Source organism: Macaca nemestrina, chromosome 5 (genome assembly GCF_043159975.1).
Source record: "Macaca nemestrina isolate mMacNem1 chromosome 5, mMacNem.hap1, whole genome shotgun sequence".
Classification (NCBI taxonomy): Eukaryota; Metazoa; Chordata; class Mammalia; order Primates; family Cercopithecidae; genus Macaca; species Macaca nemestrina.
The window spans coordinates 158,663,157-158,687,042 of NC_092129.1; the positions used below are offsets into that span (position 1 = coordinate 158,663,157).

Genomic DNA, 23,886 nt, shown 5'->3' on the forward strand with positions numbered 1-23,886 from the left:
TAGAACTAATACACGAGTAAAGCAAGATAGCAGGATATAAGGTCAACATGCAAAAATCAACTATATTTCTAATACCAGCAAGAGACAACTGAAATTTTAAAAATAACACAATTTATAGCAGCATCAAAAAATATTAAACACTTAGGAATGAATTTAGAGATGTGTAAGACCTGTACACTGAAAGCTACAACAAAATACACTCAGGAAAAACTGAAAAAGACCTAAACAAATGGAGAAATATATAGTTTTCTTAGGTCAGAAGACTGTATATTACATTAGTTCTTCCCCCAAAGTGATTTAAAAATTCATTGTAACATCAGCCAAAATTCCAGCCAGCTTTTTATAGAAACTGAGATGTTTCTAAAATTCACATGGAATTGCAAAGGACCTAGAATCACTGAAACAATTTTGAAAAAGAAGAAAAACGTTGGAGGAATAACACTCTCTGATTTCAAACTTTGTTGTAAATAAGCCACAATAATAGAGTACAAGAGTGGCATGAAGATAGTAGCAAGGAGACGGGATTCAAAGAGTGCAGAAACAGATTCACACTTAAACGGACTACAGAATTTCAACAAAGGTGAAAACAAGCTCAGTGAGGAAACAATAGTCTTTCAAACAAATGTTACTGGAACAAGTGAATATAATATAAATACGAGAAAAAAAAGACAAACTAAAAAAAATTTTGATCTATACATAGCTTTATATTCAAAAATTACTTCAAAAGGGATCATAGGCCTACATGTGTAACCTAAAGCTGCAAAACTTCTGGAAGATATAGAACATGCTGTGACCCTGAGTTAAGAAAAGATTTATTCAATATGATACTAAAAGCACAATCCATAAAAGAAAATATTGATAAATTGAACTTCATCAACATCTGAATCTTCTATTCTTTGGCCAGGCGTAGTGGCTCACACCTGTAATCCCAGCACTTTGGGAGGCCGAGACGGGTGGATCACGAGGTCAGGAGATCGAGACCATCCTGGCTAACACAGTGAAACCCCGTCTGTACTAAAAATACAAAAAATTAGCTAGGCATGTTGGCGGGCGTCTGTAGTCCCAGCTATTCAGGAGGCTGAGGCAGGAGAATGGCGTGAACCCGGGAGGCGGAGCTTGCCCTGAGCTGAGATCCCGCCACTGCACCACTGCACTCCAGCCTGGGCGACAGAACAAGTGACTCCATCTCAAAAAACAAAACAAACAAAAAAAATTCTCCTCTTTGAAAGACACTGTTAAGGGAATGAAAAGACAAGCCACAGACTGAGAGAAGATATCTGATAAAGGCTTTGTATCCAGAATGTTTTTTTTAAAACTCTCAAAACTCAATAAGAAAACAAACAGCCCAATTTTTGTAATGGCAGAAGGAAATACATGATGGCAATTAAACAGATAAAAAGATACTCAACATGTTCTGTCACTAGGGAAATGCAAATTAAAACCACAATGAAAAAGCACTACATACCTGTTGAATGGTTAACATTAAAAAGACTGACTATGACGAGTTGATGGGTGCAGCACACCAATAAGGCACAAGTATACATATGTAACAAACCTGCACGTTATGCACATGTACCCTACAACTTAAAGTATAATAATAATAAATAAATTAAAAAAAAAAAAAAAAAAAGACTGACTATACCAGTGTTGGGGAGGATGTGGAGGAACTAGAACTCTCATATGCTGTTGGTGACAATGTAAAATGGTACCACCACTGTGGAAAAGTGTGACAGTTTCTTAAAAGGTTAAACATATAGCTATCATATGATTCAGCCATTCTACCCCTAGGTAATTACACGTGGGAAATGAAAGTACATGTCCAATCAAAAACTTGTACTTAAATATTCATAGCAGCTTTATTCAACATAGCCAAAACGGGAAACAATCCAAATGTCCCTCTCATCGGGTGAATGGATAAACGAACCGTAATACAGCCACACAATTAAACACTACTCAGCAACAACAAGAATAAACTATTGAGACATGCGACAAATCAATCTCAAAATAATTAAACTGAGGTTGGGGGAGGGAGAATATTAGGAAAGATAGCTAATGCGTGCTGGGCTTAATACTTAGGTGATGGGTGGATAGGTGCAGCAAACCTTGGCACACATTTACCTGTGTAACAAACTGGCATACCCTGCACATGTACCCCAGAACTAAAAATAAAATAAAAAATTAAAATAATAATAATTAAACTGACTGAAAGAAGGTAGACAGGAAGAAGTATACATTGTATGACATCATTCATATAAAATTTTTAAAATGCAAACTACAGGAATCAAAAGTAGATACCTGCAGATTGACTGCAGATGGGGAAGAGGGCCGAGAGAGTCATACATATGTCAACACTTATCAAATTGTACACTTTAGTTTACTGCAGTTAGTTATAGCCCAATAAAGCTATTTTTTAAAATCTGCATTTTATTAACTCCAAAAAATTATCACTATATTCCCACTAAAACCTTATATAGTACTATGTAATTGCTATGAAATTTTAGTGTCAAAGCATGTTGTACAAACTCTATAAGGAACAGTACTCTCACATTTACATTGCCAGTTATAAGAGCTAATTAGTTCTTCACAAACTGAGTTATGGAGAATGTGTTTCCCGTATCAGAATGAATTTCCAACTCCTGTCCACACAGCCAGTGTTGAGTCTCTCATTTTGAAAATTTAATCTTCCCTAACCTTGTTTATCCACATTGTCTCAAGGAACATTTTAGGGTTTCAGGAATTCAAGAAAGATGACCTTGCAGTGATCTGTTTTTCACACTCACCTGAGCTGACTTGCTGCAGATGACGCCATGAATCTCCAAGTAGCTGAAGGTTAACTCAAGCTGCAATTGAGGGGAAAGGAGGAAAGAAAAGACCTGTAACGAGGGTTTTAAAACATAAAATTCAAGGTAAAAAACAAATCCTACAACTAGAAACAGTCCGAGAGCAAATAAGACATTGGGCATCTTCTGAAGGCGGGCTGGTTTAATATCTCCATTCATTCAACAAGACAGAAACATGATTTATCAAATTTCAGAAAAAGTATTACTTACTTTACTAAAAAAGAAAAAAGAAAGGAAGCTGCATGCCCAACTTTTAAAACTTTATCCAGAGACAAACACAATAGTAGAAGTTGGTGTAAAAGCAATCACAGTTTTTGCCATTAAAAGTAATAGCAAAAAACGCAATTACTTCTGCACAAACCTAGTAAGTTTTTGCACTTATACACTATTTATTCATTGAAAAATGAATGTATGGAAGGATACATCTAAACACTTTTTTCCCTTTTTCACTTCAAAATTTTGCTTCAGAAAGTCCTATCAGGATAAAGTCAATGTTGGTTTTCCCTTCTTTCTAAACCTTTAGCTATTTGTTACACTCTGACCACTTATCAGAGTCAGCCATCCTTCTACTGTCTTCCATAAAAATTCACAGTTTGAATGGATTTAGAGAAATAAATCTATGTTTACCCAAATTAAATCCATATTTACACAAATACAATATTTAGGAATTTTAAGTTGTGCTTCAATGAAATGCACAGAGTTAAACAAAAGTCCTCTCTCTCTGCATGTAAACAAATGATTATTTGTTTCCTTTCTATTTTAACAAGTGCCCCTCTCTTCTCCTGTAATCAGCAGCATTTTTTTTTTCTTTAAAATATCCCCAGTCTTTCACTCTTTACCTGTTTTTCCTGATAAAGAGCCACTAATCTTTCTTCCCAGTTTTTCCCATTTCAGCAAATAATCACAGAGCATGGAGCTAGAGACAGCGGGGGACCAAGTTGAATCAATTTATTTTACCCTCCCACATTAAACCTAAAAATATAATGATAAAAAAACACATCCAGAACCAAACCCACAAGAGATTTAGTTCTGCTCCCTGGTGGCATGTTGTACCATGATACATTGGTAGAATATATTTTAGAGCAGAAAAACCCTAAATCTCCAGTTAAACATCTCAAAGTATACTAATGAAGTTATTATTAATAGTGGGGAGGGAAGTAAATACTGGGCAGAAAACCCCTGAATCTCCAGTTAAACATCACGAAGTATACTGATGAGCTCTGGAAGTTGAAAGAGAACTCGCTCATTCATTATTCACTTCGTCAACTGACAAACACTTAGGAAAAGCCTACTGTGTGCCAGTATTGGAAATACAAAGAGGATTGAGACATTTGGTTTGTCCTCCAAGAGTTAAATGCAGCATTTAAGGCTCACATTTAAAAGCATTAAATTAGAGTAGAAGTTTTCTTACCTATGATTATCAAGATTTATACATAATTTGGTTTTGAAGTCATTTAAAGCAGGGAATTATTTTCTAAAAAGTATACATACCTTCCTTATTTTAATTTAAAGTTTATGAATAAATATTCATTCACTATCCTTTAATATTGCGCCAAAGTTTTTCTTTGAGTTAAGCCCACTGGCTGGCCCTCCAGTGGCCTTTCTGCATAAGCCATACTCACAAATATGGCTTCCAGCTTCCAATTTAAGTCTCTTTAAAAATGCAGAACTGCAAAATACTTGCAAAGCAGTATGGCGGCAGACATCTTCTCGATTATTATGCTCCTCACCACTCCTCCCCCAACTATAAAGTTGTCTAGTCTTTAAAACAGCAATTTAAGTAATTCATTTTTATCAATATTCAATGTCATAGATATTCTTCTTTTGCACTCATATTTCATTGCTACATAAAATATCTTTCACTAAAATGTTTCATTAAAAACATCTGCTATTATAACTGCTTTAGGAATAAACCCATGACCCTCAATGAGCATCTCATTCAGTGGAAGGGAGCAGGTGTGAATAGGTGTGAGCACGTACCCTCTCTTACATGCTAACAGCTACGAAAATGCAGCCAGCATCAGTCAGCATCATCAGGGATAGGAATGGCCACCTTTGGTCAATTTGGCTCAGCAAGATTAGTTGGAGGTCAACTAAGATGCTTCTACTGTACCTGAGTGCTTTCCCTGGAGTAGAATAACAAAGTGCTGGGAGGCAGGAAAGAGTGGTGACATTTCATCTAAACCCTGAAGAATGACTTCAAGTTCCTCAAGCAAACAAGGAGTGCAGAGGGAAATTCAGGCAGAAGAAAACGAATTTGCAAAGGCATTGAGGTGTTAAAAGAACTAGGACAAGGAAGAAACTAAAAGGAGCAGATCCTGCAGTATTAGTAATCAATAAGGATGACTGGCCGAGACTGTGATGAGTCGAAGTCCCGGGTTATTATTCATAGTGGGGAGGGAAGTCTCTAAAACATACTGAAAGACGTCACAGAAAGGTTCAAATCATTCTCTTATCTCACCTATGGCTATTTTTATTAGGCCTTTGCTCCTAGTCCCCACAACCCATCATCCACTCCACTTCAACCCACCCAAAGACAATTTAAACAATGTCACTGGATTAGATTTATGGGCAGGAAGAAGCAGGAAGACTAGTTAAGAAGAAGCTGAGGCAGACGTAGGCTGCATGAAGACTTGAGGACATTTTTCAGTTAGAAATTATACTCATTAAATATCACCACAGAAATTAATGAATTATTAGATAAGAGGAAAAACTTAACCCAGATTGTCAATAGCCTTTCCACCAATCTCTTGCTCACCTCACACCCACACCCTGGCAAGACAGTGCCCATCCCACAAGCAACAGAGCAGATCTAAATATGATAAAGAGGCTGTCTTCAGTAACTCCCGCTCTTCCCCAGGCAGCACTCCACGCTTCAGCCCCTCAGCCAGGCCTCAGACCTGACTGCCTTGCTGAGCTGTTTCCCTCCCACCACTGCCTCCTCCACAACCCTCAGCCCGCACTCCAACTCCCCAAATGCACTGTGGTCTTCCAAACTGCTAAGCCTTTTGATCAGTATAAAACCCCTTATTTGCCTGGCTGATGGGTGATTTTTCAACCCGCCCTCTCTGCAAACCCTTCTTTGATCTCATAATTACCCACCCCCTGAAAGAAAAGTTAGGGCCTTCTGGGATGACAGGACAGTTCTATTTCCTTATCTGGGTGTGACTGCAGAAGTATTTGCTTTGTAGTTAATTACTGAGATGTACATCTCTGTTTTGTGCGTGTGACTATACATGTTGTATATTTCACAATAAAATGACAAGAGAAAGCATGTTTAATTAATCAGCTCCCAAAGAGAAGACATATATGTCATAGTCAATGCTTTACACTAATGTTCTAAATATAATTATTTCTCCAGAAAATTATTATTGTTGACATTGGTTTTACTTCTCAGTCAAGACGTAAGGTGGCACGTTAAAACCAGCCTTCTCTAAGGGGGAAAGCTGCAAAGCTGCAGGCAGATCACTTTGGAAGAAAATCTGCCTTTCTTTATTTGTGATGTTAACAATATCAGAAATCAGAACCAATGTTCAAACTACCCTGGCCAGGGGCTGGCTCTGAAACATTATATATATCACAGGACGGAGCCAAGCCTTTCCTCAGGGGCAGAGCAAGGAGGCAGCAGAATAAAGTCATCCAGCAGAAGGCAGGCAGGTGACTTCACAAGAGGTAACACACTTCCACTGTGTCACAGCGTGTTAGGGTATGCATATTATTTAGGCGTCTTCTATTCAATAGGGTGCTTGAATATTTTCCTAAGCCCGTAAAATTTCCTTCTGTAATTAATTTCTTACCAGTGGGATAATGTCTCATTAAAGTCCTCATATCATGCCTTCAGGTATTTTAATGTATAGTTTAGTCTAACTTCATCGACATAATAATTTATTTAAAAAACATAATAAACATATAGGCTCACTTTATATTATCTAAAGGGGCTTGGGCCAAAAGCCTCATTTCTTGGAGAAACTTTATAAAAGTTAACATTTGTATGATCAGAAAAAAAGAAAAAAAAAGGCCACAGATATCCTAAGCCTATAACTACCAAACACTGCATTGGCATCTTCCCAAAGGTCTGTGCAAATCATGCAAATCATAAGACTGCAAGTCCTAAAAGATCCATTTCATTTGTACCAATAACATTATAGCGCCCTAACTTGTCACCTAAGTCAGAATTTACAAAACAGTGGCTAAACGTTAAATTTCAAGAAACAAGAAAAGCCTAATGAGCAAATAACACTGCGGCCCAAACATCATAGCAGGATAAGGCTGAAAGCATCTACCAGACCTTACCCATTTTCCTGGATATGCCGGCAGGGGAAGCAGTTCAGCTCAGTAAAAAGTCGAAATAAGTAGGACATGGTGAGTCTAATTTCTCTTTCTCCCATTCATTACTTGTGAATCTTTAGACTAGCCAACTTTGCATCTTTTAGCTATTTTCTAATCACTCACCTACAAGGTTACTGTGAGAATTAAATGAGACTGTATACTTACATACTTATTAAATAACTTATTAGATTCTAGCAATAACAGAAGCAGAGGCTTTGCAGCCAGCCTCCCTTGATTAGAATCACTCATGTGCCACGTATTAGTGGAAGTTTAACCTTGGTCAAGTTACTGAACCTCCTTGGGCCTCAGTTCTCTCATCAATAAAAGGGATAATAATAAGACTTATGGCTCCCATGAGATTCTGTTAAGGAGCAAGTTATTTACTAAAACAACACTCCAGTAAATGTTATCACCTTTTTAGGGAAAAAATCCCAATTTCCTATGACCATTCAGTCCATATCCTATAAAAATGATAAACTCCTTTTAGTTAACATAAACAAAGTAGGTCATTATTATGATTAATTCACAAACTATCAGTTCAAATTCTGCACCAAGTAATGAAGGACATCTCATGAAAAATGTTATACATCTCTTTTAAAGAACAGAGTGGCGCCTTGTTATTTCTTACAGGCAACATCAGAGTAGATGGAGAACAGCTGAGATGGTTACATTTCTGGTAATATACTCTTTGGAGTTATGAAGGTTATTTCCCACATGTCTACAGTCTTAGAAAAACCTGCCAGTACTGATCCAAAGGAAATAAGAAGTAGACTTGAATAAAGTGGAAATCAAGCCCCAGTTGAGAGAGAAAAATAACTGGGACATGGAGCCTTAGGGACATACAGCACAAAATCCTTCACTGATTTTCTTGGGATGCCTTTACACAAAGAGAGGGAACAAAGGAGTAAAAAAGATGTTTGTCATTACAGCCTTTAGGTGCTTCTGGGAAGAAGGAAGGAAAATTAGAATGTGCTAAGAGAAATCTGAACACAGCTTAAATCAAAAGTCTATGTAAGTGAGGTGTGTGTGTGTTGTGTTGCAGTATGTGAGTGTGTATGTGTGCACACATGTTTAAGAATGCATGAGTGACTATGCATGAGTGTGCATGTGTGAGTCTGCACTGAGTGAGTGTGAGTGTTGAAGGAAGGACTTCATGAACACCTACCTTGGTGGGGATTCGCGCTGTTACAAGGAAGGCTCGGCATGATGTAAGCACCTGTAAGACAGAAGCAGCAGCATCAGTATGTGCCAAAAAGTGGGCCCAGTGGGCTTTGGTGTTTCCACGGGACTTTAATGATACTGAAGCCTCAGAAGGCCATGTGGCTTGGCTCCTGTCATGTAAGAAGAATTAAGACCTGGGACAGCTTCTTGGTCTCATAGAGTTAGTTTTAACTTAAAGAGTTCCTGTATCAAAGTTCTTTTAGAACAAATCACAGGTGAAATCTCAAGATGAGAAGCCTGTCAGCAGCCCAAAAACCCAACAGATTATTCAGATTAAGTAAAACAGGTCTCTGTGATACTAAAATGCAGATATATAATCACAAGTCTCACTATATCAACAGTAAACTTAATGGAAAAAAAACAACAACTAAGTACTCATTTGCACTTCTCAAATTACAACCACCACCCACATTTGCCCTCTTGCTTTCCATTCTTTGTACTCCAGCTAACAGAGCAAAATCAGGCATGTATATATATATATATATATATATATATACATATTATATAATGCACAGAGCGAAATCAGGCTAAGCTTCCAAAAAATCATCCCTAACTTTGCTTCTCAGCTGTGTCTCTCTCAGTCTTAGAACATTTATGGAAGTTTCCTTTTTGATGCTCAGCTAAGAACATACATACAGCCTGTGGGGTCCCATATGCCTATAGGTTCCTTTACTTAGCAGAGGACCTCATGAATACAAAGGGGCTGAGCTAGGAGTTCAGATTTTGAGCCAGGATCCCACATCCATGAAGCTTACTGCAAAACTTTCCATTCTGCAACTTGGAGATTTGGGCAGGCCTCATGAGTCTTTTCAATAAAGAAAGAAAACTCCAAGGCTTCTCAAGCCCTGATGGGAGAATTGCCCTTTTTTCATTTTCCAAATAACTTCCTTGTCACTAAGCCTGTATTTAGCAAGTGGTGCTTATTTAGCAAGTTATGCTTATGTGCTACTTTAAGAATGCTAGATTAGAACAAAACTGTAGAAAGTCAAGAACACTGGGACCTCAGGTTGTTAAAGGACTTATCCAAAGTCAAACAGCTTTACCCAGACACAACCCCGGGCTGGAACGGCTAAGCTGAGCACAGAAAATGAATCAAGGCTGTGCCCCTGTGGCGTGCTTTATGCCTTTCCCTAGTCTCCCAACTCTGAACAGAAACAGTGCATTTTCTATAAAATCTTTCTTTGAATAATCGTATGTCATCACAGTAGGGGATAATTCAAGTCAGAACTATTTACGAGACAGATGAGAAGTAATCTGACACTAGCTGGCAGAGTGTAATAAGAGCAGGTGGGGAAAGTTGAGGGAAAAGACAGAGCCCATTTCAAGACCTTTCACCCAAATGCCACCGTCACAGTCATTCACAGGATCAATTTTTACCTGGTATCATTTTTGCAGCTTGATTTTAGAGTTGGCATGCCCTAGGAAGCCATTAATAAATGACTTCTAAAAGTGCAGGCAACAAGTGCCTTCTCAGTGCTACAGGCAGTGTGTCAGTCTCATAAAAGTGTGGGTAACAGATGATGTCTATCTTTGAATATTCCATATGCTGTGAGCCAAATCATAGCTTTTCCCTGAGGAAGTTATCCTTTTTTTTTTTTTTTTATACCCTCCTAAGGCCCTGGGGGCAAGGAAATGGGACAAAGCACCAGGCAGTAGAAAGGAGAGGGACAGGGAAGAAGTATGGCCAGGATGAGTGTGTGGAGGTCAAGTGTAGCCCGGTAGTAGCAAGACTGGCTACATCATCTGTAGGGACATTGTTCAAATATGATTAAGAATTTCAAGACGATAACAATAAGGCATTAACCCAATGCAGGGAAATGATGAACTCACTTCAAGGTCATATAATTAGGGGAGAAACAGAATTCACATGCTTGGGATGGAACGCATCCTGTTTGTAGGGTGTCCAGCTCTTTCTGTTTGCACAAGATGTTTCCAGTTTCAGGGCTGAGAATCTTGCATCCCGGGAAACTGGGACTGTTGGTCAAGCTACTAGCTTGAATTTTGGAATCAGAAAGACTTACATTCAGATTCTGGCTCTGCCACTTTCTGGCTGCATTTACCTGTTAACACCAAAGCCTGTGTCCTTAACCACCACACTATATCTATATATTACTACTCAATCGTGCCTCCTTGTGCTCTAGACGCTGGCAGACGTGTCCTGTGCAACTGCACAGATTGCAAGCCATAAAGCTGTCCCTGAGTCGTTGCTACTCTTTATCAAGCATTTCCTATGTGCCATGAATAGGTGAATATCATTGAGGAGAGTGGCACACTTTAATCCTCACAACAAATACATTTGATGTCATTATTCCCATTTTACAAATGAGTAAACTGAGACTCAGTGATGAACTCACTTCAAGGTCATTCAATTAGAGCAGAAATCGTTTATAAAAGCATCAGAGTTCAAAAGGTTCTTAAGAAGAGTATAATTTAAATCTTACAGCTTTGTTAACACCAGAACCGATGTTCTTAACCACCAGGCTATATTTACATGTTACTACTCAATCCTGCTTCCTCATGCTCTAGCCCCTGGAAGATCAGTTACAGTGAAGGCAGGAAGGGATAGCCCAGGGCAGCCATGACTGGGAGAGATCCACAAAGCTCTCAGCTTGAAGGAGTACCTTTTTCAACATTCCAACAGTTTTTAAAATGCTCTTTTTAAATCCAAGTATGCCCTGGAGAACTGAACTGTTCTGTCATCAGCACTAGTTAATCTTTGGCTAATACAGCAGTACTCAGGGAATTAAGAGTTTGCAGGCCTTTTGCAAAAGGGCAAGAGAGCATTTTGTTGCATGAGACACACAGGGTTGGATAACAGGCATCAGATAATCAAAAGAAGCATGGTAGTAATAAAGAGGAATTTGGAAAGGGAGATAAAAGGCACTAGAGAGAGGCTTAGCTTGCACTGCCATTTGCCTAGGTCTAGGGAGTGGAATACGAGATTAGAACTCATCTCAAAGGATGAAATCTTCACCTTCCCTGAACTAAGCTCCACAGTGCATCTAGCACCTTCTACTCCACTTTAGTACCAGGATATGACCCCTCTTTCAAATACTGCTCCTCCCCCATAGTGGAAAAGAAAAGAAATAAGATAATAATGCTGACAGCCATGATCATAAGCATGGCTATAGGAAGCCAGTCCCCTATTCTCACCATTTCTCCCTTTTTATTATTTACAAAGCAGCACACACATTTCTCTCTCCCAGGAGTACTGGTATGATCAATCCCCAATCTTTCCAAAAAGCTTAGGTCCACAAAACCTCTGCTTAGAGGTGAAATAACAGACAAATCCTAAAACTCGCATGCCAGAAAGGTCCCAATATCACGTGGTTAAAGACCTAAAATTCCCTGAGTTTGTGTATAATCTGACAGCAGGTCCAGAGAAACTCATCATCTCACAGCTAGTCAGTGGCAGAGCTGGAACTAGAAGCTGCAACTCCTCACTCTCAGTCTATTAACTCTCCACTCTCACCTAACATGAGCAATAAGGTTCAAGGCCAAAAGCCACAGATAGGAACTTGTAGCCTCTTCAGTATTCATAAAAATATATTTAACTCTGTGAACTTTCCTTCAAAGGAATCCAGGATCCTTTCACAAACATAGTAATAATTGCCAGTACCTGTTGAGTACACTGTTCTAATAGGTTTGCATATGTTACCACATTTAATCCTCACAGCACCCTATAAGGAAAACACTATTATAATCCCTACTGAAGAAACAGAGGCACATAGGGATTATGTAATTTGTGCAGGTCACCCAGCAAGTAGGTGGCAGTTGGGATTCGAGCCTGGATGGTCTGGCTCCAGAGACGGTGTTCCTAATGACTTATACTGGCTGTCAAATCTCACCTTTCCAAAAAACAGATTCCTCAATAGTCCACACACATGGAAACACAGACGAGTCATGCAGCTTTAAAGCCAGAAAGAAGCAAACATGTAAAATGACTAGCAGTACAATGAGAGATGTTTGGATATCATAAGGAAAAGGATCAATCCCTACTGGTCTGGTGTCTCCCTCTGTCTCTTTCTATGCACTCCTATCATCTGTTAGTGTCTATCTCTCTGAATTTCTCTCTAATCTCTGTTCTGTATCTGTCTATATGATTCTACATATGTATCTCTCAGTCTATCTGTGCCTCTCCTCACTGGCTCCCCACTCCTCCTTTGACCCCTCTCTTTGCTACTGCTGCCAGTGTCCCCCACACCCCACCCTATCTTGCTCCATCTCCTTTCTCTCTTCTGGAGCCCTCCTCCCCTGCCTTCATTCTGCCCTCCATTCCCCAGCCCTTTCTCCATGAGAATCACTTGAGAACTTGCTATTTTATTTATGCCTTTTGCAAGACAATAGACACCAATCACAGAAGAAACATCGCATTCTGGAAAAGTATTTCCATTTGTAACACAGTTACAGAAAAATGTGAACAAAGTATGAACCAAAAACAGATACCTTTTGACATCATTACACAATAAGCACATTGGTAATTAAGTGATTACAAGGTCCCCTGTGTGAATCTAATTAATAAGTCTTAAAAACTAATCTCAAACATGCACCCAAACAACTGAAATACAACAGCAATCACTAGCACAAGGAACCAGCCGGCCATTCCACTCTTTGACAATTGTTGTACTTTAGGAAATAACTCTCCCACCACCAGTGGGGCAGTGGGGATGGGGGATGGGGAGTGGGGAAGGGATGGAGTCAGGTGACCTGCTTGTCTTCTCTTGACCTGCCCTTTCCAGAACAGTCACCATAGGAAGTTTCTAGAGGCCACTGACAGGGTATGAACTAGGGTCATAATATTTAAAACAAGAGGAGAGCTGGGTGTGGTGACTCACACCTGTAGTCCCAACTACTCAGGAGGCTGGGGTGGGAGGATCTCTTAAGCCCAAGAGTTCGAGGTTACAGTGAGCTATGGTGGCACCACTGCACCCCAGCCTGGGTGACAGAGCAAGACCCGATCTCTACATCTCTACAAATAAAAAAGAAAATAAGAAAAAGGAAAAAAAAAAAAGGAGAAAAAAGAAATCAGAATGTTCATATGGATTCATCTTTTGAGTAAAGATTAATTTTGTAATAATAGGGTTCATGATCTGTGACCCTCTGTGTCAACTCCCTTTCTTTAAAAGTATTTTACAGGCAGTGGAAGTACACAGTGTCCTTCAGAAGTTGGATACAGATCAAAATAATTTGTCTGAAAAGAAACACATCCATAAGGGAGCCCAAGCTTTGAAGGAAGACTGATAAGCCACAAAAGCTTTGTGCAGCATGGTCCCCGTTTCTGGTGGTCAGTGAAAGCCTCCAGAGGCACAAAGAGTTCACAGAAAATGTGGAAGGGGATAGGGGTTGGAATAGATGAAATCTTCCAAGTTTTCCTAAGACTGTACCCACTTGTGGGTACAACAGGGCAGCAATATTTTAAAGCAAGAGTGAAAATTACAAATACTACTGTTACAAGCCAGATTGTGACTCTTGTTTTATCAACACAAACTGAGCCAATTAATGGGGCTGCATTCATACTAGAAATCCCAGTGAACTCAGTCTCCCAGGCTCTCTGTTTGGCTCCAAAATTGCCCTAGGATTTAAAGCTTCAGAGGATTTATAGTGCACACACATGGTTTCTAGCAGGGTCGGGGAAGTCGAATAGGACACATCATCTGTGACTTACCAAAAAGTGTTTCCTGAAAATGAGTACTTCTTCAGCGCTTGGGATGGGAGGCATCCTGCTTATAGGGTAACCAATTCTCTGTTTGTACAAGACGTTTCCAGTTTCAGGGCTGAGAATCCCGCATCCCAGGAAACTGGGACTGTTGGTCAATCTACTAGCTTGAATTTTGGAATCAGAAAGACTTATATTCAGATTCTGGCTCTACCACTTAAACCTAATAGATTTTTGTTGATCTCTAGAGAGTCAGAGATTACAGAATTACAGATGAGCAAACTGAGGTGCCTCATACAAGAGGTGCTCAAACAAGAATATTCCTCTGCAGACTGTTACTGTTGTGTGGATTAAATAAGATACAAATGCAGACTTTATCTGGGTAGGGCTTTACCCTACCCCAGACTCTAACATGTCTTTGCTAAATACCAGCTCTTCTTATAACTTAACTAATAGCATCTTAGATTTAGTTTTGCAAAGTACGATTAAGTTGTTTCACCCTACTGAATTTTTAAATAATTGTTTTTGTCAAGAGAACAAAACAAACAAAAAATACAAAGATACTGAAACTTCTCCTAGGCTGAAATTTTCTGTTCAATGCACGTCTTTGGCCTTGAAGGAGAAGAATTTTCTTGCAAAGTTAAAAAAAAAAATTAGGGTGCATCAGATGGAGTATGTGTGCTTAGCCAAGGAACCTTCACCACAAAGGGTAAGCTACAACTTCCCTCCCACCTCCCCTGGGAAGGCCCATTTTTCCACTACAGCCTTAACATGCAAACCACATTTTCAACCTCTGTAATGAATTTCCTCTGCCTTTCATTGAAATGCAAGCAGCAGCCAGTTTCCTCTGAGACTTCTTGGTTCAACTGTTAACTTTGTAATTTCACTTAGAAACATTTATAAAAGTCCTCCTTACTGTTAAGACTCACAGTTTAGCAGAGAAGTCTACGTTTTCTTATGGAGATGACATAGAGGTCAACTATGGAATCTGCTTATTGCACACTTATTAGAAACTGAAATAAATAAATACCATCTTAAATAACTCCATTGCCTAAAGCCTGCTGCAGCACAGGCAATCCACACATTCATGCTCTCTAAATCCATATTCTCTCATGCAGATTACCAGGAGTGTCTTTCCTTTAAAATTGGACTCTACGTGCCAAACATTCAACAAACGGTCTTACACCCCTGAAGCACTCTCTAATTTGCAAGCAAACTAAATGATGAATGCCGTCATTCCCCTTCTTAATACTTTTCCCTTCCAAACTCCCAGCTCTAAGTACATTACAGATAAAACCTCATTAATCCAAGACATATACCTAGGTGAGGGAGAAGGGCAGGTGGTGAGGCTCATTATCACCACTGCAGAGAGTTATAAGTGGCAGATGATAACGGACTTATGCAAGGTCACCCAGAAAACTGAAGGAGAATAAAACCACTCCCCTGGCTCTGAGCCTCCCAACACAATACTCAGCTATGATGAACGCCATCCTTTCTGGCAGGAGGACGCTTCACCCAAAAGGAACACCAAAAAAGTACAACATTTTAATGTAATTCCTGACCTCCAATCCTTTTTAAAATTAGAGTTTCACTCTTCATGGGCAGCTGTGGGATACACTGATATTAATGGTTGTGCCCCAGTGAGGCTATACAGTCTAGTGTAGGGTTTGCAAACTACAGCTTATAAGCCAAACCCAGCCTCTTCCCACTACCCCCCGCAGAGTTTTATGGCTCATAAAGCCCAAGATATGGTTGCCGACCCTTGGTCTAGTGGTTTAGAGAACAAACTGTAGAATTTGACTGCCTGCATTTGAAACCAAGCCATGTATATATTAAATATACTAAATTTAATGTAGTATATTTAATTACTACTAAATTTACTAAACCTTTTTAGTAAATTTAGAGCAAATTACTAAACCTTTTCTGTGCCTCAATTTCCTCCTTTTTTCTTTAAGATACAGGGTCTCACTCTGTCACCTACAGTGCAATGGAATGATCATAGCTCACTGCAGCCTCAACTTCCTGGGCTTAAATAATCCTCTGGCCTCAGGCTCCTGAGTAGCTGGGACTACAAGCATGTGGCACCATGCCCAGCTAATTTTTAATTTTTTACAGAGATGGGGTATTGCTATGTTTCCCAGGCTGGTCCCAAACTCATAGCCTCAAGCATCCTCCCAGCTCGGCCTCCCAAAGGACTGGGATTATAGGAATCGGCCATCAAGCCACTGCAACAGGCCCTCTTCTCTAAAAATGAGAGAAATATTTCCACTTCATGGAATGATGAGGGTTAAATGAGTTAATATACCTAAAGTGCTCAGAAGAGTGCTGGCACATAAGAAGTGCTACATGGTGTCTGTTATTGTTATTTATATTTTAATATCATAATAAAATTTTATGTCCATAATGGTATTAAACCAAGAAGAGAGTTATTGAGATTTAGCCTGAGTCTGGCCTCAAGTTAGCCAAGTGGCCTAACCATGAACAAGTTACAATCTCTGTAGACCTTACTTCACCCAAATTTAAAATAAGAGGTTTGGTTGAAACAGGTCTCGAAGTCACCTCCCTACACTTGAGCCCATGACTTACACCCTCTCTGGGATTCTCCTCTAGCCCCACTCTTTTTGGGTGGACTTCTAGGAATGACAAGCCCCCAGTAAATATTTGCTGAGAGGAATTAATTCCCCCTTAGGTCTCTGCTCCCTGGACCAACAGGTGCTCCTTCAATAGCAGGGCAAGAAGTCACTGAGTTCAGTTTTCTATTCTGATGTCTAGTTTCGGAGGAAATCTATGTACTCTAACACCTGTGCAAATCCATTTCTTTTCACCTAATTCATTCCTTTTCACATTATGTAGAAATGGAATGTTTACATACAGCATGCCAGACACAATCACTTCAGTCTTTCCAAAGTCCCACTATTACAAGTTGTAAGGTGTTATCAAAGCATAAAAGAAACAAACATGTCTAATGTTCCCCCACCGGTGAACACAGGGGCCAGTACAGATCAGATCCTCTTTTCAAAGCACCAGCTGATACAGAAGTCTGGAATCTCCCATAGTGATTCTGTTAGAACAATGTGTTTTAAAGTCAGAGTAATGACACATCTTCTTTAATGACAGCACTTTAGCAGTGACACACAAACATGAATGGGCATCTTTAAGTGGTGGCAGGATGATAATTCTTAGCATGAGAACAAGTGTGAAGATGAATGAAATACCCAGCTCCAGGCCCACAGGGTCCATAAGGATTTTATGCTAAGAACTCACATGTGGCAGAATTCCTACCCAGGCCTTCAACTATTGAGTGAGCAGAGAGCAGGGGACTCACAGGTCTGCATAGGGCATGTGCGCTAAGAGACCTCATCTAGTCATCACTGTCATTTTTATGTTTTAAATAAATTCACAAATAATAGAGTCACAGTTATTCAGGGAATACAGAAAAAATATAACTATAAAGTTCATATTAACCTAATTAATTACTAAAACTTCTGCTTCTCCAACACAGGGCCAGCCAGCCTCTTTTAAAACACATCCATTTGAGAATCACTAGAACCCAATTCTAGCTAAAGATGAGAGAGTTAAGAGGGATCAGGGAATATGTGTGCCCTTTTCCTTTATTTTACAGATGAGGAAACAGGAAGAGTTAAATTATTCCTCTGTGCCTATTAGGGCTCATTCTTAGTTTCAAGCAACAGAATTTTAAGAATAAATAAATTTACTTAAAGGAAATGGAGTAGTTCTTGTAATCAAAAGAACAACCAGAACTCAATAGAGACAGAAACCAAATGAACTCTAAAGATGGGAGAAGCAGGGACTAATAAGGAGTTCCTCTGGCTGCCCTTGTGGAATGAATTGACTCTAATCTTTCACTCTCTAGCACGATCCCTCCCAAGATTCAAAACCTAGGGGGCAAAAGTCCCCTGTCCTGGGCCTGGCACCCAATAAAGACCACATGGAATTACTCGAAAGTGGAGACAAGTGGCAGCTATGGCCTAGTGACAGTGAGCACTGGCTCCAGAAGTCTGGGTCTGAATTCCTGCTAGACCACTCACTACCAGCCATGCAATCTTGGGCAGGTAACTTGGCCTTCCATACCTCTGTCTCCTCACCTGAGAGAATATATGCAAAATACAAGTACCTGGCACATGAGAGTCCAATAAATGCTAAATGGCAGAGTTGGAATAAGAAATCAGTTTCACTTTTCCTTTACTGTAAGTCTATTGCCGCAGTCCCTCCCCAGCCTACGTTTCAACTTCTCTGTGTTTCCTGGCCTTACATTCTCATCTTCTCAAGCCAAGGAAACACAAATGTCACTTCTTTCTTCCTCCTTTGTTATATTAGCATTTTCATCAAATGAAAAAAATACATATTTTCTTTCCTTCTCTCAGAACAAAGTAATAAAATAGTTTCCCACTTGGTAGAAAGGTCGTTGCCATATGGCGGCGGGAGGGTTGATTTAGATTTAACACCATTACATATATAATCAAAGAGATAGTCTTCATTAAATTCAGAGATTAAAAAATAAGGAGAGAAGGAGAATGGAAGATTTGGGGTAATCATATCAAGAAATTAAGGTAGGCATATAATTTGCAGCAGTGCTTTTCAAACTGAGGGCTACAACCCATCGGTGGATGGTTAAATCAACTCATTAGAGTTTAACGAGCATATTAATGCAAACTGACTAAACTGAAGTGAAAAGGAAAAGAAAGCCAAGGCACAGCAAGCAGAAAACAAAAGCATTATTTCATAAAACTTGTTTGAGTGATGTCAGTATGTACATGGTACTCACATGCAAACGTGTGTGTGCACACTTCTCGAAATCAATATAAAATGCATGCCTCACTCTGGATTCAGGTTTTGAAAGTTTGATAAATACCAGCATATGGTACCATATGCACCTGTAAGCAGGATCCACCATGAAGCTATAGAAAAGGATGAGGCAGCTGGTAAGATGGCAAGAACATGAGCTTTAGAGTCAGACACACTTCGGGAGAAATCTCAGCTTTGCCATTTTGTGGACTGAGAGGTATTAGGCATGTTGCTTGCAATCTCCAGGCCTCAGCTTTTTCACTTCTAAATTGGTGACAATCTGTATCCTAGTGTAAGTACTAGAGATAACCTATCAAGCGCTGAGCATACAGTAGATACTAATATAAAAAGAGCCGTAATAATTGTCCTTAAACTTATAAAATATAGCTCTGATAATGATCTACAGGGACAAAGGTATGAGACCTACAGAGATAGTGTGCAAATTTACTAGTTAGAAACAGAGCCGAGCCCAGAAGCCTGGTCTCCATCTTGTTCATAACACATCATCTTCAGTATGTGGCTTGAGTCAGTGCAAGGGGGAGATTACTCCCATGGTAACTATAACCTATTTAAGAATTAGAAGAGACTTTCCATTTCTATATGGTGATGGGATAAACTTCGGTATAAAGGAAGAATGGGCTTTTAATCCAGACCAATTTAGATCAAATTATCAACTCCTCCATTTATCAACTACCTAACCTGCTAAATTTTATTTTTCTTACCTGTAGAATGGGTATGAAATAGACTCTGTTGGACAGTTGTGGGGATTAAATGGGATAACATGTAAAAAGCCTAGTAGTACTGGGCCTAGCACTCTCCTAGACATGCTGAACTTCATTCACAGGTGATGCTAATATCTGGCTCACAATCCTTTTTTTTTTTTCTTTTTCTATTTTATGTAGAGACAGGGTCTCACTATATTGCCCAGACTGGTCTCAACTCCTAGGATCAAATGATCCTCCCACCTCACACTTTCTATACAGCCCCAACTTCTCTCATCCGAGGACAATACGGCATCCAATCACACAGAGCACTAGGCTTTGAAACTGTACCACCCCAGTTTGAATTCTGGCCCCACTACGTACAAGCAGGCATGATTTTGAGAAAGACCTCTGTGTGCCTTACTTTCCTCATGTGTAGAATATGGGATCACAATATACCTCACTGGAGGCTGTCATAAGGATTAAAGAAGGTAATACACGCAAGGTGCTTAGAAAAGTGTTGGCGATAATCAGTGCAAGTCATCATTAATCCCTAAAGATGATGATCAGGAAGCCTTTTAATTCTTAGGCCTTCTTGTTCACTCTGTCATACCCTGGGCCATGTGAGTTATCGCTTGAGATTATGCCATTTCAAAGGATTTATAATTCAGGCATCCCAGTCTCTGCCCGAAATCTTTTTTTTTTTTTTTTTTTAAAGAGACAGTGGGATCTTACCCTTTCACCCAGGCTGCACTGTGGTGCAATCGCGGCTCACTGCAGCCTCGACCTCCCAGGCTCAGGTGATCCTCCTGCCTCAGCTTTTCAAGTAGCTACTACAGGCACGAGCCACCACACCCAGGTAATTTTTAAAATTTTTGTAGAGATGACGTCTACGTTGCCCAGGCTGGTCTCAAACTCCTCAGTTCAAGTGATCCTCTCACCTAGGCCTCACAAAGTGTTTGGATTACAGGTATGCACAACTACACCTGGCCTTCACAACCCTTTAATTGCTCCTCAAAGTGTGATCCACGGGCGGGAGAGGCTGGCATGACAGGAACTTGTCAGAAATGCAGAATCTGAGGCCTCAGCCCAGACCTGCTGAATCAGAATCTGCATTTTACTAAAATCCCCAGGTGATTCACATTAGCATTACAGCTGGAGAAGCACTCATAGCTAGTTCCCTATTCAGGTACTCCCACTACCCTGTTTATTGCCCCCTGACACTGCCAGGTCATTCTCCATCAGCATTAACCTATCTTCATTCCACTGAAACGCCACTGAAACCATTCCTCCATGTGTTAATGTCCTTAGCCTTCGTGTTGCTTGTCCTTTTATTATTCCTACAGAGTAAAACCTCAAGCTTGGCTGAACTTACCTAGTGGCCTATTCCATGCTTGCAGTGGTAGCTGCCAAGCACAGCTGGAGAACTGATCTTACCCAGCAAGCTGATTCCACTCCCTTCATCTGGGAAGATGACTTTCCCTCCTACTTCACAGAGAAAACAGAAATTTTCAGAAGCGTATCACTTACCATCCCACTCCAAACATCCACATCTGCCTGCACCTGCAGCTGTATCCACCCCCTCCTCTTCCTCTCCTTCTGAATGCTGGAGATAAATGCCCGTCCCTTCACATGGGCTCTGGGTTACATCCCACCTGTCTTCGCAGTAACCTTAAGCAACTAAATATGCTTTCCCTTCCATCTCTAAATATGGAAACGTAGAGACGTTTAGATCTAGAGCTATATGCCTGGATCCTACACACCTCTTGCAGGTCTCCTCTGTCTCTACTCTTTGAGCCCAGCTTCTCAAAAAAGGTATCCATACTCAGTGTCTTCATATTCCTGCCTCCAATGCATTCATCTAGTGTTTAAAATTGGCTTCTGTCCCCACAACTCCACTGAAATTGCTCCTGCTTGAGGTGCCAATCTTGGTTGCTAAATCCAACCTCATGGCTGCTAAATCCATGCATTTTCCAACCAGATTTCTCCTTAGCACTGGGCATGACCCTTCATGCTTGATGTTATCATTTCCATACATTTTCAACTGGTCTCTCTCGTTACTCCTAGTCGAATGTCCATTCCCCACTCCCTGCTACCATTCATTCTCTCTCATGACTTCAGTCCATCCCAGATGACTCCCAACTTTATGCATGGCCCAGATCTCCCTTCGATCATCAGATCTATTGATTTAACTTCACCTGTATGTTACTCCAACCCTTAAATTCAGCATGTCAACAACTAAACCATGATCTTTCTTTCAAAATCTGCTCTTCCCACAATAGGTAGGTCTGGCTCAGGAACAAGGATGGTCATCCATATGGTTTCTGAAGCCAGAAATCCAAGCATTGTCCCCTTCTCTTCCTATCTCATTCTCCAAGTTCAATGCAGTCTACCTCCCTAAATACCTCTTACATCCATTCACTTCTCTCCATCTCTACTACTATGATACTATTCCAAGCCACCACCATCTTGTTCCTGGACCACTTGTAATAGCCTTCTAACAGATCCACTCTTGCCCCCTCAAATCACCTGCTCGTGTAGGATCTGAACACGATCTTTTAAAAACCCAACCATTATTATGTCCCTTTTCTGCTTAAGCTCTTCAGTGGCTCTGCACCACTACACTGGCCTCTGCCTCCACCTCCAGCCTCACTTCAACCCAGCCACACTGGCCTTCTGTTGCTCTCCCAAGAGGAAGGCTCCTGCCCTACCTCTGCTTTAGGTGTTCTCCCTTCCCCCTCTTGCTTTACCTTCACCTGGATCATGCCTATTCATCCTTCAGGTAAAGGACTTCCCTAAGAAAGTCCAGACTATACCAGGTCTCCCTATTACATACTTCCACCATATGTGCACATTTTCTTAGGAATACTTATCACAGTTTTAATTAACAGTGGGATTACATATTTAGTATCTACCAGCCCCATTAGACCACAAGGTGCCTCGAAGCAGGGACCACATCTGTCCTATTCAAAGCTCTATTTCTCAGTGCCCACTACTGGCACAAAGCAGGCGCTCACATATCTGTTAAGTGAATGAATGCAACAAGTTTTGCTGATCTTTCTCACCCTATTTCCATCTCTGAAAATTCAGGAGTTTAGAAGCAAAAAGTTGCTACAGTCTGTGAATCTGATAATAATTCTGTTCTGCCTGTTTTATTCTGCTGCCTACCACATAATTGACACATCCTTCCTGTTTAACAGCCATATCCTATAAGGGAAATACCTAAAAATCTGTTGTTTGCAGTTTACCCACTTAAAACAGATCTGCTAGCTAATTCCCAACTCACCTGCCAAAAGGAAAAGAAATAGAACAATAAAAAGATAGCCTAGTAGAGGAAAGGCATAGAAGTGTCAAGTGCTGACATCCCAGCCTTTTGCCTACTGTGTTCAAAGAACTTCTTCATTCACAAATTCATTACAGAAAGATAGGGTTCCCGTTCCAGAATTCTGCAGCTCTAACAATCTGGGAATGTCATTTCTAACAATGGATGTAGGGTAAGTAAAATCCAATTTAATAAAGGATTTCAGGTATCCGATGACTTTCTGGATCTTCATTTTGCCCTCGATTGTGCCAATAGGACTACAGCGTTAAATCCACAAAACTAAATAATTAGTAAAGGGTGGGCCAGGGTACTGATGAGGCAGACCTTATATGAGGTATACAAATCACCATGTATTATTTCAGTGGCAATGAATAAAACAACTCAAACATAAGGCAGCCCATCTTCTAAAGCCAGGGCATACAGAAAAGGCATGCTCAAGAGAGCAAAGCTATTTTTAAAAATAGAGAATATTTTCTTTCTCAAAGCTTCAGGTAAATGAGATCAGCTAGTGTTTCGCTCAGGGAACATAGAAACATCATTGATTTACTAAAATAACTCCATCCAGTACTTTGACAAACATCTCCAAGTTTCAAGAGAAACTGAAAGTTCAGGCAGTTTTTTAAGCCAAAGCCGGTCTTCACACAACGGGAGGAAGTGAAATGTTGACGGGTTTAGTCATAAACACTGCTGCTGCTCCACCTTTCAATATATAAATTAGCAACCCGGGCTCTCTGCACAGCTGTGCCTCCTCCGCCATGCCTCGGTGGGAACCAACAAACTGTAAGTGACTCCTCTGTCTTTACTGCTACAGATCCCTTTCCAAGCTTTCCCTTCCCCTGCACTTTGCCAGAAACAGGCTGGGTGCCCCAGTTTGGCATTAACCACTTCCTAGCATGAAGCAAGAGAACACTGCACTTCTATTTTTTTTTTTTTTTGAGACCAAGTCTCACTCTGTCACCCAGGCTGGAGTGCAGTGGTACGATCTCAGCTTGCTGCAACCTCCGCCTCCCG

At 40.3% G+C, this 23,886-nt stretch overlaps 2 protein-coding genes across 15 annotated transcripts in view; one reads left to right on the forward strand and one right to left on the reverse strand.

Annotated features, from left to right (window-relative positions):
* The window catches only part of LOC105482551 (capping protein regulator and myosin 1 linker 1), a 341,908-nt gene that overhangs the window by 189,502 nt on the left and 128,520 nt on the right, over nt 1–23,886 (reverse strand). For all 12 annotated transcript variants that reach the window (XM_011742711.3, XM_071097501.1, XM_071097499.1 and 9 more), the window contains 2 exons: nt 8,335–8,385; nt 2,781–2,840 (listed from right to left, as the gene is read on the reverse strand). In XM_011742711.3, the coding sequence (XP_011741013.2) occupies nt 2,781–2,840; nt 8,335–8,385 (111 nt within the window). The remainder of the gene's footprint in view (nt 1–2,780; nt 2,841–8,334; nt 8,386–23,886) is intronic.
* Nucleotides 1–23,886, forward strand: part of LOC105482555 (cytidine monophosphate-N-acetylneuraminic acid hydroxylase) — a 353,903-nt gene that overhangs the window by 21,338 nt on the left and 308,679 nt on the right. The gene's annotated exons all lie outside the window — the stretch shown is intronic.